This window comes from Phallusia mammillata, chromosome 4 (genome assembly GCF_965637545.1).
Source record: "Phallusia mammillata chromosome 4, kaPhaMamm4.hap1.1, whole genome shotgun sequence".
NCBI lineage: Eukaryota > Metazoa > Chordata > Ascidiacea > Phlebobranchia > Ascidiidae > Phallusia > Phallusia mammillata.
In genome coordinates, this window is record NC_137255.1 from 29,729,997 (window position 1) to 29,744,450 (window position 14,454).

Genomic DNA, 14,454 nt, shown 5'->3' on the forward strand with positions numbered 1-14,454 from the left:
ACGTTACGGTGCTAAACATGATGATGTAATTGCCAACGCCCAACCTAAAATGTTACATTATCCCTCTGGAGCCGAATACCCAAAAGTTAAGAACCACTTTGTTAGGTGATGAATAATCATAACATGTTAAAAAGGTTTTACAAGAGAGTTCGACCACCGATGAAGAATACAATCTGGGGATTCAAGCGAACGAATATTTCGATCACAATAGATTAGACGACAGTTTTAAGGTGTCATATTATGCTCATGATTATAACAGGTATTAACTTTGTTTGTTACAATTTAGACCAGGGGTCGGCAACCGCCATTCCGCGAGAACTGCGTTATACCATGTGGTATAGTTTACAGGTTAAATACTTTGAAACATTTTCCCCGTGCAATCCCGGGGATGATAAAATAATTTAGGCGTTTTTATTGCAAAATATTTGCAAAAAAGGTGCAATAAAGGTTGCCGGTCCCTGATTTCGACCATTCTTATTGTAGAATACCCTTTAACGTAAACATACAATTTTTGCATCTACTTTTTTATTCTGAAAGTAAATATATTATCTCAAACTCAAAGATAACAATGTGGTTTTCGGCAATGATGTTTCATATACATAACATCATTTATTACTGAAACGGATATAAATACGTTTAACTATCATTTAAATATGAACCGACCGATTCTGTTTTACCAAGGATTTTATCTTACATTGGTTTTACAGTATTAGCGTTAAAAAGGCAAACGGTGATCGTCAGTTTAAGTAGCTGATGGTTTTGATCTATTACTTAAGTTGTCATTTTAATACCAGGAGTTCTGTAGTAGGTGTTGTGTTTATTAGCCAACATGTTATCTTTTGCAGAGTATCCAACGTTATTCTGATCTGTACGCCAGGACTCACAGAACATAGCCTGTTATTCGTCGGTGAGACCATTACTACCAATTATGTAAGTCCTTTGTGTTTGTCAATCCGAAATGATTCGCGATTCTAACGAGTTGTTTTACTTATGTTGTTATTTTTTTAACCCAAGTATTGTAAAACTAAAAACGACTGTTGCTGTTATTAAACATGTATCTGACGGATTACACAATATTAAGTACCCAATACGTAGCCTCTTAACTTGATGATCTTGGAAACACAAGACATAAAATCAAACAAACTTGAAAGTAACAAGGTAAAATCACTACATAAATGTGACAAAATCAGCTATGAGTTATTAAAAGTTAATCTCGAATTTGACCCAACATGAAACCTAATTTAATAATTCCGGGTTTATTAAATAAGTTATTTTCTACTTCTTACTAGGACTTTATTCTTGAGGGACCGTGTGCTTGTCCAGGAATATGCGACGAAAATGGAATTATTGGTAGGTTGTGTTGAATCAGAAGTTTAAAAACTATCTAGACATGGTTTAATAAATTAATAAAAGGAGGCCGTTTCTACAAAAACAGTGAGGAAACCATTGTCTTATATAGATTCGCAATTAAGGGTATCTAAAAATGGTTTAATGCTTAACTTTCTAAATCGAGCGTAAAGAGGGTTCAGTTGTTACTACTAAAAAAACGTCAGGATGTTTTTCTCAGTCCGTTAATTGTCTGGAAACAAACAATGGCTGTTAGGTTAAATGAAATAGGCTACATTTAAAATGAGATCCTGAAATAAATATTTGGACATGGCTGACACGGTACTTGAACGTGTAAACCAAAAAGTGGTCAAAAATACTTTCTTTGGCATTCCCGTGTTGGATAAGACAGCATGCTATGTAACATTGCCGTTGACAGTTTAACAAAGTTGCAACCATCCACATTTTTGATTAGCAGGAGGCCATATGCGTTCGGAGGGTTAAATTAGGCGGTCCACTAATTACAAACTAATGTAAACAGTCTTATCCCGCGTTTCAATTGCGTACTTCAGTCCTAAATAAAGTTGATGTACAGTACTTGTGTTACAGCGACAACAACGGCAGTTGAGACTACGACGTTAGCACCAGATACAACCACACAATCTCAACCGACTGTAGCACCAGATACAACCACACAATCTAATTGCGATTGTTGCAACAATAACAACAACAACAACAATGGACCTCCTGTCTTTTACTGGGAACACGTGGGAGCAGATCTTGTCAGTTTGATATTTCACGATCTCATATTAGTTGTTGTGATTGCGGGAGTTTTACTTGTCATGAAGTTTGTGTTCGGAAAACAGCTTTCGTGCTTTCACCAGGACGAAAGCGCCATTAAATACAAACATTCAGAAGCTTGAAAATCTCATTTTTAACTAAAATTGATGCATGAAATGTTATTTGTAAACTAAAATGGTCAAGAAAGTTTTAATCACGTAAAAAACGTAAATAATACACGGCTTTGTTGTATTAAAGCCTAAAGTCATTGTTGGCATTAAGTACAAACATTCAGAAGCTTGAAAATTTTTATTGTGAACTAACTAATAATACTACTAAAAATGTTGACGTATGAACTGTTATTGTAAATGAAAACGGGAAAGAAAGCTTTAATCACCTAAAAAAACTTTGTCCATACAAATCAAATATGGCTTTATTGTGGAAAAGTTGTGGTTAAAATCAAAGCTCTTGTAAGTTTTACGCATAACCTTTCTAAAATCCGCTGTTTTACTGTTTCCTAAATTTGTTTTACCAAATTTCGTTGTTAACATATCGTCTGGTGGTGTAAATACAATTGTCAACGACATAGTGATTATTGCGTCACACAGGTATATACAACAATAGAACTGTGCGTTTGCTGTCCATTGCCAAAGTAGACGAAATGAACAGTGTACCAATCACAGTCCAAACTAGGCTGAAAAAGAAATAAACTCCAAGTAATAAACTACGAATAGCAGACAGACAAGAGAATATCAAAAAGATTCTTGCTTCAAATCAGTTAAACATTGAAAAAGACTGTTTAAAAAAACAGGTAAAATCAGAAATTATATCTTAAAAGTAAAAGTATATATTTCTTCGTATAAAACAGGTATCATCAATTTCTGTAAGAAAGAAAGCAAACATGCAGTAGAATACGAAAATAATATAGTTAAAAATGTGGTATAGGTAAAAACTTTTGAACACCTGCAACGCTCAACAACTAGATATTTAGGAGTTTAGGAACGTTCAAGTTACGACGCAGTTGTGGTTTTATTTGTTAAACATATCCACGTTCTGCTAGCGACAGCGATTTTCCTGGCAATAAACACCTGTGTGCATTTGTATTGTTTTATTCCACAAACAGTTCATTCCCCTTTACATTGTTTGCGAAACAATGCATTACAAAAGGGATTTATGACAAACAAACATTGTGCGCTGCATGCAGCCAGGCATACCCGGACTGTAAGTTGATATGTAACTTATCTTATCTTGTAGCACTCGCTGATTTCGAAGAGATGATTCGAACATATTGGTTTACAGGCGATTGTGGTGTAGCTGACGGTTGTCAATCATTCAGTATGGCGTTTCTATTATGACATCATATTGCTACGATATGTGACGTAACAGCTTGCGTTTGTTCGGTTATGCGGGTGTGATTAGGACGTAATATGCCAGTGGAAGGAAATAAGTTAGCGTACCTTTCATACTTTGTAAACTACCGTGTTGTAAACGGAATTAGGGAGGCTTGTCACAAAAGTATTTTTCGTACAAAGAGAACTACAAGAAAATTTTTTTAGGACATAAATAATGGACAATTTCATCATTTCGTTAAACAATATTTCTGTTTAAACTAGCGGTTTTTCAAGCTTTGTGTGCGGGAAGCAATTTTTACCATTGTGGGAAGTTTTATTACAATCATTTTAATAACAAATGGTTCGACTATATGGGAATAAATTCAGCGGGATGTACGTGGATCTCCTGTGCAACGCTCCCTTATTCCATCACAAGTTATAACATGATACGATTTAGTCTTGTTTGTCACATAATAACTTGGATATTGTGGTTTTACTGCAAATTTGTCGTGTCGACTTTGTAAGAATACTTTCGCAAGGGGTAAAACATAGTTTCAGAATTTAAATCAAGCTTTCGTTTCTGCAATTTGTTTTGGAGAGGGTCATAAAAAATCGCGAAGGGAAAAGTATACAAACATATCAAAAAGTTACTATAACCTATTTGTTGGCAAACTGTATTACCTAAAATAAACATAGTGAAGAGTGGTTGATCGGGTAATAGTTGATCAAGTTTTGGTTCTACAACTGCGATAAAAATCGATCACTTATTCAGTTTAGATTTTAAGTTTGAAGTGAAGAAGTAGATTGTGGAATGGTTTTGTGTTAGTGTGGCCTGAGCAATACAGTGCACGATAACCATATTTAAGTCAGCCATACGTTAACCATATTTAAGTCAGCCATACGTTAACCATATTTAAGTCAGCCATACGTTAACCATATTTAAGTCAGCCATACGTTAACCATATTTAAGTCAGTCGCCTTAAACTCAAGGTCAAGATTGAGGCAACGTTGGGGAAATTAGTTAAGTTGGCACTTGTACTAACCAATTGCGCTAAAAAACCTAATGCATGCTAGTCGTTTACGGCTTTTTATCACTTTGTTTGCTTTGTGTGTAGCTGCAGGTTTTTATTGTCTCAACGCTCTGTTAGTTGATTGACGATTTGACAGTCATAAAATGACATTTCGTCCGGACCACTGGAGTCTGCTGCTTGTAGTTTGCTTTTTTCTTCAAGGTGCTTTCTCGCAAACTTGTGTGAAAAACGGAATATGCAGGTTTGTTTATGTTTTTGTATTCCTTCTAAAGTTCAAGTCCGACGTGTGTTTAAATCAGGACACATTTGAGGATTAACTTTCCTTGCACTAAAGAAAAAGATATTTATTGAAACTGACAGATGCAGAATTGGTAACCTAGACTTATAAATCAAATGTCCAGGTGTTCTATGTCGGACAACAGTGGAATGATTGACCTTACCAGCATTGCGTCAACGAACGGAGCTCCAAGATGGACAATCGATGACCCATTCACTCCGTGGACGTTCGCCTACAACCCTTGCGTGGGCTTCGACACTGTACAGTTTACGAACCTCGCTGTAAGATATATTTAGGAACACTGTGCAGTATATACCGACTTAAAATGTAATTTATTTAAATCTTAACTGCAAGACAGCTTGTGTGCGTGAAAGTACATCTTAGTGCAGACACTTGCACTGATGGTGACAAGAAACAGCAGCAATTGTTGATGAAACGTCTGTATTCTGTGCAGAGTTGTAACGGGCCTAAAATTGCAGCCCAAACCCGAAACCTGAATCGTTTGATAAGAAGCCCATTTAGGCCCGAAAGTTTAATTGACAGGTCGATGCATTGAAGCCTGAGGAAAGACCAAGACAACAAACACAGTTTCTTGAAGGCGTTTTAAGGCTGTGTAACATCAGTTCCGGTCCAGCAACTAGCTACTTAGCTCATTAAATGTATTCAAAAAATAGTGTAAAGTCGGTTCCGAATCAATGCCGTATTTGTTTTGAGCCCGAATCCGGCCCGATTTACAACTTTCATTCTGTATGCACAAGTTCTCTGAGCAGTTATGTTTTTAATTAAACTCGCTGTAAGAATTTAAATACATGAGTATTTTCAGAGTTATAAGCAATTTCAAAACCCTCAAAGGTTGGAATTACGACCAAAATGTGGCCGAGAGCAAAGTCTGTCCCAAATTTGTCGGTTTTTCCAACCTAAACCCAAACCCATTTTAAATTATGTTTAAACGCAGAAAGGCACAAATTTCTCATACATTTCCGTCCCAGGCCACACCGGCAACACTGTACCACGCCAAAATAATTGCTTGTATTACAAAGAACTTGTTTTAAATTTTTGTCAACCAAACAACTATCACTTGTCCCAGAACAAACTGAGAAAAATAAATTTCCAAAGCGAAGGGAATAATTATACGTAATTTTTTAATTATTGGTTATTATAATAGAAAAATCGATTATAATCGAATGTGTCTTCAAATCCAAAAGGATCATCACAAATCGTTTGTACACCTCAGTAAAATAACGCAAAAATCAACATTCTGACTGTGTGTTAATCATTTCAGGTACATCAGATCAGTGACACCAATCCAAACGAGGAATATGATCTCGGTGTTCAAGCTAATGAAGTTTTCAGCACAGATTTCGAAGGCTCTGTGTCCATCCAATACACATCGGCTGATGCCTTAAGGTGCATTTGTTGTTCTTTTGTATTTAAACACTTTCAACCGATCTATTCGTAGTCCAATGAGGCTAAAACACTTTCGTGTGTGAGAAAAACCCCGCAGACAATATAATATATTTTTGTTATTTTCAAGTAATGATTTTTGTATCTAACAAGAAACAAACAAGCCAGTATATTAATATAAAACATGACGTTTTGACAGCAACTTGGGTCATTCTTAAATCACTGAGCATAAAACGCGAATGGCAGGTGAAAAACGTGTAGATAGCGGCGATTAAAGATCACGTGTTAAAAATGGTACCGGGTCGAATTTTGTACCTTTTTTATTGAATGGTCTAATTGGTGTAATGAAAAATAGGATTGACCAAATACACGTCAAAAACGATATGCTTAGTTGTAAGACGTCTATATGGCATAAACGTTTGCCTAAACGCATAAACAATAAAGCAAAGATTATTCCAGAACAATGCAAGAAAATGCTTTGGTGGTTGAAGAGTGATCGTATAGCAGGCAGAATCACGCATGTTGGCTGCAATAGTAAATCACAACTCACTTTTAGTATTGCTGCAGAAAATATACCAACAGAAAAAAGCAATGTGCAATAGTCATAATCTATCAAACTGTACTGAAATATGAAGTCGAAAACAACTTATAGTGTGGCATCAAAAAACTACCCTGCGCAGAGTTGTAAACGGGCCTGAAACTGGAGCCCGAACCCGAAAGTACAAGCCCGAAACCCGACCCGAATCGTTTTTGAGAAGCCTATACATAGAAGCCTCATGAAAGACCAAGACAACAAACACAATAAACAACTGGCATTGAACAAGGAGTTTTAGGGCTGTTTGTTATTAGGTCAGGTCCAGCAACTGGCTACTTGGTTAGTTAAATGCTTAAAAAAAATACACTGACACAGAGTGCAAAGTCGGGCCCGAATCAAGTCCGTATTTAGAAGAAATCTAAGTCCGAAACCGACCCGAAAAACCCGGCCCGACTTACTACTCTGACCCGGCTTGCCCTTCTTGTCGACCAGAGTCAGGATTTGACTGTAAACCAATGCCAAACTTCCCGCTATGGTGAATTTTTCAGAGCCGGCTCACTAAAGTACATTAACAAATCGTTGCGTTGTGTCATTTTACAGAAAATCTCGAGTCATGTTAGTATGTGAACCTGGTGTAACAGAACACAACCTGGAGTTTATTGGTGAGCTCATCACAACCGAATATGTGAGTATTTCGACTTTGCGAAATTTATTGTGATAAATTATTGTGCGCAAAGAAATACATGATTAAAAATCATGTTTGTTTTAATGCAGCAGTGGGACTGCGTTGAGCAAACGTTAACATTCCATGGAATGGAATATCTACTAACAGAAAAAACTCACACCAGACACGTTTCCTAAAAGCCGTTAGGTGGCACAAAGAGCATTCGCAAATATTTCAAATGCAATTTGTGTAGAAATGCTGACAGGGAGGGCTATTCAGGTTGGAGTTTTATGAAACACAACCGTTCCAATGCTATTAGTTCCAAAGGCCGATTTAATTCCAGTTATATAAATGCACGTGTGTGTTCACAGTTACAAACTATCCAATGTGCTCAAGGTGTCTAACTCAATTACAATTTTTGTTCCAGGATTTCATTTTAACCAGTCCTTGTGCGTGCCCTGGTCTGTGCGATGCGAATGGAGTAATAGGTACGTAAGCGAATGAGATCAAGCTTATTTTTACGGACCTTAATATCTTTTTCCTGGTGGCAATTTTCTGACCTGGGTTTTAACATAATTTTAATGCTGTAAAGGTGTTCAGTTTTTGTTTGCGGTTGCAACAAACTGGCGTTTATCAAAAAATCAAGTTAACACGTTTTTTCGCCTTTTATAAACGCTATTAATTAATTAATGGACCTAGTGAAAAAAGTATATTATAAACAATATTAACACTAAGATTAAAGCAGCAGTTTCTTAAAACCGAGAGCACAGATTTTAATGAGTCCATTACTCGTTTTGACCACAACAAACAAATAGTACTTTTCCACTTTATATTACTTTGTATTTCAAAGTCTGCAAATAGTTAGGCTGAGGTAAAAATAGTTCGAAAGCAGATAAAGTTTGAAAACTCCGAATTGGAGAGAGGTGTCCATTTGACTAATCACAAACCGATTTTTTGTGTCACCTCAGCGCCCACGACCACTCCTACAACGACGGTCAAAACAACAACAACAAGCGCCACAACCCTACCCAACAACAATAACAACAATGGACCTCCTGTGTTTTACTGGGAACAAGTGGGAGCAGATCTTGTCAGTTTGATATTTCACGATCTCATATTAGTTGTTGTGATTGTTGCTGTTTTACTTGTCATGAAGTTTGTGTTCAACTATCAGCTTTGGTGTTGTGTTCCCACACCGGATTCCACCTACAAAACACATTCCGATGCTTAATGATTTAGATTTGCAACGTTTGTTCTACTTTGTGCTTAGAATATCACATAACTTGATAATTTTAATTGATAACTTTGGTATAAAACAAATTGCCAGCGAATGGAATAAAACGTATTGATTTTATTGAACAGACGTTTCGTTTTATTCCACTTTGCTGGCAATTTGCTTTATACTAAAGTTACTATTTAAGTCCCTGTCTTGTGTACTTAATTGATAAGTTATATGGTCGAACATCGGGATTCCAAAGTTTTTACAGCACATTATTTTATGTATACAATAATTTGTCGCATAACAACGTGATTTAACGATAATTGCGCCGCATACAGTGCACACTGTTTCAACTAAAACGTTCTCATTAGTTGGTGACAAGACATGGGCTAGTGTTACCACATTGTCGTCATTGATCGTTTCTGCAAATATTCGTTTTTGACTGTCGTCCGCAAAAGGAATCGCAATAGAACCAGTGCAAAAAACAATCCAAAAAGTTTGCAAACCACTGGGCTGTATTTGTTGGCAAATCCGTATTGCTTAAAATAAACATAGTGTGGCGAAATTTAACATTTTGATTTTGCGAAATCCAACATGGCATTTGCAACACAGACAAAGACTCATGTCCGTCATGTTTCAAATGGCACGCTGTGTGTTTTGCCAAGGTAATTAGGTAGGATGCCACGTTTTTTTGCAGAAAGCTCGGTTTTCTCAGGTTGCGTTCAAAAACGTTTAGGCTTGTCGTTGTTAAAACGAACTACAACCATGCAAGTGAAAAAATATGATTGATGTATATTTAATCATATCTCTCGTAACCTTTATCCACATGAATTCTCTTTTTAGAGTGTAAAAGAGAAACCTAGCTGCGTCGTGGCAGGGTATTGAGACTGAAACCCAAATTTTCAAAGTTGTGTATTAAGAAACTTTAATTTAGTGTAATTTTGTCCCTCATCATTGTGGTTTCGTCTTTCAACTATCAAAGGAATATGTAAATTAGAAAAAATGACTGTTGCCACCAAGTTGTAAGCTGAAATCCAGCATGCTTTTATATTTATGTAGACCTGGAATAAATCAATAAAGCGTTTTGGCTGTCCCATCGAACCAAAGTTTGGCAAGTAGCGTGTTAGGAAAAAGCACGCCTTACACCGAGCATTAGCAAAATGTTGTATTAGACAGCAAACTATTTGGCCCCTCCCAAAATTTTCGTCTGCCTACGCCACTGGTTCAGTCTTATGTCGAAGTCCCGTGTTTGTGTAATCTATGATGTGTTGTTAATATTTAGAATTGTGTCATATCATGTGTTTAATCAGATAGTTTGCCATTTTTGCCCTGTGTGTGAAATCGTATCTCATTTATTAAAATTAGATGGTGGTGTAAGGGGCTGTATGCATTTAGAGGTATTGCCCTGCTAAAATAGTTTAACTCTAATTTAAACTGAAACTAGCACACACAAAGATCCATAAGTATAAGAGTGAATTCACGCTTGACTAAGTATAAATTGAAATACTTAATCTTTGTTAACATAAAATTGTATTTTAATTTGTGATGTCAGTTTATACTTGATATAGATGTTGCTACCTTAATATGCTAACTAGAAACGTTACACATAGTGAAGAGTGGACGATCGAGTAATGTTTGAACAAGTCTTGGTCTTACAACTGCGATATAAAAAAGACCACTTATTCAGTTTATGAATTTATGTTTTCAACTAATATGGTCAATCTGACGAGCCCCTACGGTGAAGCTGACATGTGCAGTATACAAGACAGACAAATGTGACTTGAATTAATTCTTTCAGTAGTAGCATGTTGTGGTAATTTACAACATGTTAAAGTTTATGAGAACATCGTACCTGGTTATCTGCTCCTGTATGGATTTCTGGTTTGCTTCAGCGAACAAATAGAGCAGAGTGCAGCTGAAGGAATAAGCGTGACTTCATGGCCGATGCTAGTATGAATGTATGCATCTTAACTAATCAATGGTCAATCCGGCGATCCCCTACTACGAAGCTGACATGTGCAGCATACAAGCAGGCCACGGTGCTTGTGATTCCACTTTCGATGGATTCTCCACTGAGGTTGTGTAGCGCAGTTGGTAGAGCGCGATTCCCGGAAAAACTCCTGTCGTGGCTTCGAATCCCACCGCAGACTAGATTTTTCTAGCCTACGCCTTGCCATATGGTGGTGAATGCTTGGTGACCGGCTGATTCGGTATAGCGCCTTCAATGACCCTGGCGTACTGTGATTTATATCTGAGTGTGTTGTGATCGCTGGTCTGCATAGACGCTTCAGGGCTGATCCCAGTTATGAATTTGACATGTACAGCATACAAGGCAGGCGATAGTGACTTGATTCACTTGTTGAAGATGCAGCATGTTGTGGTAATTTACAACATGTTAAAGTTTATGAGAACATCTTACCTGGTCATCTGCTCCTGTAGGATTCCTGGTTTGCTTCAGATGAATGCTTGGTGACCGGCTGAGTCGGTGTGGCGCCTTCAATGGGTCTGGTGTACTGTGACTTATTTGAAGATTGATGTGGAAAAGAAGATTGTGAATTGTTTTGTGTGTTACTGAGCCCAGAGCAATACTGTGCTTGACAATTTTCTTTTAGTCAGTCATATTTAACTCAATATTTAAGTCCGTGATATTAAATTCAAGGTCAAAATTGAGACAATATTGAGATCTGTTCTGTTGGCAGTTTTCATCAATTGCAAGTCAAATCCTTGCTACAAGTAAAAGTAAACCTAGACCTGAGCTGATGTGAGATGCACAAAGTAATTTCTACGAACAAGGAGTTGCTTAAACAGATTGCTTCTGGCAAAAAATGTAGTATGTGACATGCACAGATTAGTTCAAAATCGTTGTTTTGTTTCTAATGAAAATTTATTTTTTCGGTTGTCCTTATTTTCTGCGTCGATGGCAACCCTGCATCTAGGCACAGCTAGGGATGTTCAAAGTAGAATAACTGGGTATTCTAGATTAGTTGTTTCGAATCTAGAATATCGAATCCAGTTCTTATATTATTTTTGACTGTGCAATCATCTTGACAACAACGGAAGTAGACCAGTTTAACACATTATAAAACATTTTTTAGTTAAAAAAGTAAAAAAGAAATAACCAAAACAAAGAAAAACACTGGGAAAAAAACTTTGCACAGCTGGATTGAAACTAAATGCCCCCAAATCAACAAAGACAGAAGAATAAGCATAAGATTAAAAATTAATGATAAAAATTTTATTTAGTGATTTTTATTGCTTTCAGCAGAAGTAACTATGTTGTAAGCATGCTAAAGGTAATTTGACTTGTCTGGTGGTAAAGGACTGACATAGACTCCCTAGTGTACAAATACATAATGTTTGTTACCTTAAAAACAATAGCAAAAACAAGCACCCTAGCAAACAATGTTGGGACACTGGGTTAAAAATTTAAATCCCAATTAAATTATGTTTGTATGGTGGTTAAGAAATGACCCAAACATCATATGTTTTGGGATTTTTTACTGTTTTCGCGATATTAACAAACAATCCCATGCTTCCAAATTCTGCCTAACGCCATGACCGTTAAATGCTTTTTGTTGTCTAAGTCGGAAAACAATTAGACGCCGGTAAAACGTTGCAAAGCACAAGTCATGAACGTAATCACGTGCCCAGATGCGTAACAACAGATGCGCAAATCGTGAATTATGACTCCAATGCACCACCGTCGTTATAGTGTTGTTATGGCGACTCGTGACTTGGCGCTATGACGTTGTTATAGCGTTCCCTGATTTGCCGGGATGAGTCCTTTGCTGTCTTTTGCATCCGGGCGTCGAGGTAAAAAACGTAACGCATGTGTTCACATTTTTACAAACTGTAAAAACACACATTTATATCAGTTCCAATTATCCTAAATAAACGGCAAAAATGGACTCGAATCCAAAGGATTCGATATTCTACTTTGAACATCCCTAGGCATAGCTTTTAGTTTATTTGTTTACAACACAGGTTAAGAAGATTTCTGGTAGTCCCGTTGGTGCAAGTGTTCGAAACTTTGGGTACATTTTTAACAAAAGAAAAATTCGTCTTTTGCCTATTTCAGAGGGGCGCGAAGTGTCGGATTCGAGTGTTTAACTGCATTTTATCCTTTTGTTTGCTTTTTATGTTGCTGTAGGTTTTTATTGTCTCAACGTACTGTTAGTTGATTGTCGGGTTGACAGTCGTAAAAATGATATTTCGTCCGGACCACTGGGTTCTGCTAATCGGAGTTGGCTTTCTTCTGCAAGGTGTTCTCTCGCAAACGTGTGTGAAAAACGGACAATGCAGGTTTGCTTGTGATTTATCATTTGCAGTATAACATCAAAACAAAGTTTAATGTGGGGTCCGTTTTTGTCGCAGAAAAGCCGATTGTTTTGATAGAAAATTAAGAAAAATACGGACCTGTGTTCAAATCCCACAAGGAAAGAGTATCATAGAAAAACAGGGGTCGGCAACCTTTTTTTGCACTGTGGACCGCTGTTGACACTAAAATTTTATCGCGGACCGGCCTTCAAAAGACTACAAATATTTTACAATAAAAGCACATAAATTAGTTTATCATCCCCAGAATACATGGGCAAAAAAGAATCTAATCTGAAAAGTTATACAGCCCGGTAACGAGCTCGTCGCGGATGGGCGGTTGCCAACCTCTGATCTGAAAGGCCAATAGATACCTAAACTGGATTGAAATTTTAATGTTATAGGAATCTGAAAGGGGTTGATGCAATTGCCGACTCTAGCAGTTTGGTTATCTCCTTCGATACAAGTGCAGAACATTCTAGATCTGACTAGTATTGAAATGGGAAAAGATAATATATCGCACAAGCACGTTGTAATCCCATCAATGTCCGGCCTGTGTTCAAACTCTGCCAAATTTAATAGTGGAAATGTTTGTGCCAATTCGCGGAATGATTTAGATGCGCAACCTTTTAAAGTTATAACACGTGAGATTTATGACTTGCAGAGCTGACGAATACACTGTTTTGTGCAAGCTTAAATTTAAAACAGGGATTTTAGCTATGTCCCTAAACTGAACTAAGCACAACGTTACGCAGCTATTTCTGGCTTGATGATTTTGTTTCTCCAGTCTAAATAAACTTAACTCTACTTAACTCAACAAAACCTGCAGCACTTACATCGATACTATACATCAAATACTCAGGTGTGCTATGTCGGACAACAGCGGATTGATCGACCTAACCAGCATTGCGTCAACTGACGGAACTCCCAGATGGACAATTGATGACCCACACACTCCGTGGACATTGGCATACAATCCTTGCGTGGGGTTCGACACCGCACTGTTCACAAACCTTGCAGTAAGATAAACATAGGAACACTACAGCATACACGGATTTAAAAAAGTTTTGTGCGGGTTTGTTAGCCTATGCTTACAAATCGAACTTTCGGACTTTAATTTATTTTCGAAAATTTAATTTATTCCGAAATGATTCCTTTGGGTTTAAAGATTTTCTTTGGCTGCTTACAACTCTAAACATACTCAAGATACAGTGAACAGCGATTGACAACAGCGATTTTTGTAACGTTTGCACTAAGATGCATTTTATATACACGAGCTCTCTGGCAGTTGTGTTTTTGATTAAACTCGCTGCAAGAAATTACAAATATTGAGTATTTTTAGAGTTGTAAGCATAGGCCTCAAACTAAAGGACAAGTATAAACTGTTTCTCAAAACATTCCTTAAGGTTCATCAGGACAGTGACATTAACCCTGGCGAAGAATATGATCTCGGTGTTCAAGCTAATGAAGTTTTCACCACAGATTTTCAAGGCTCTGTGTCTATTAAATATACATCGGCCGATGCCTTAAGGTGCATTTGTTGTTATTTTGAATTTACACGGAACTGTTTGTA

At 37.1% G+C, this 14,454-nt stretch overlaps 1 protein-coding gene across 1 annotated transcript; it reads left to right on the forward strand.

Moving 5' to 3' along the window:
• Window positions 1–4,876: 4,876 nt before the first annotated feature.
• Window positions 4,877–8,579, forward strand: LOC145223758 (uncharacterized). Its single transcript, XM_080090149.1, has 5 exons — window positions 4,877–5,026; window positions 6,028–6,152; window positions 7,285–7,369; window positions 7,776–7,836; window positions 8,317–8,579. The coding sequence occupies exons 1-5, from the start codon at window positions 4,877–4,879 to the stop codon at window positions 8,577–8,579; spliced, it is 684 nt and encodes a 227-aa protein (XP_079946275.1).
• The last annotated feature ends 5,875 nt before the right edge of the window (window positions 8,580–14,454 follow it).

What these genes read in the sequence shown, in the direction of transcription:
- LOC145223758 (XM_080090149.1), top strand. Translation starts at nt 4,877, where the DNA reads ATGTCGGACAACAGTGGAATGATTGACCTTACCAGCATTGCGTCAACG. An exon ending in ACATCGGCTGATGCCTTAAG is followed by an intron (nt 6,153 to 7,284) that starts GTGCATTTGTTG and finishes GTCATTTTACAG; the next exon opens with AAAATCTCGAGTCATGTTAG. An exon ending in AGCTCATCACAACCGAATAT is followed by an intron (nt 7,370 to 7,775) that starts GTGAGTATTTCG and finishes TTTTTGTTCCAG; the next exon opens with GATTTCATTTTAACCAGTCC.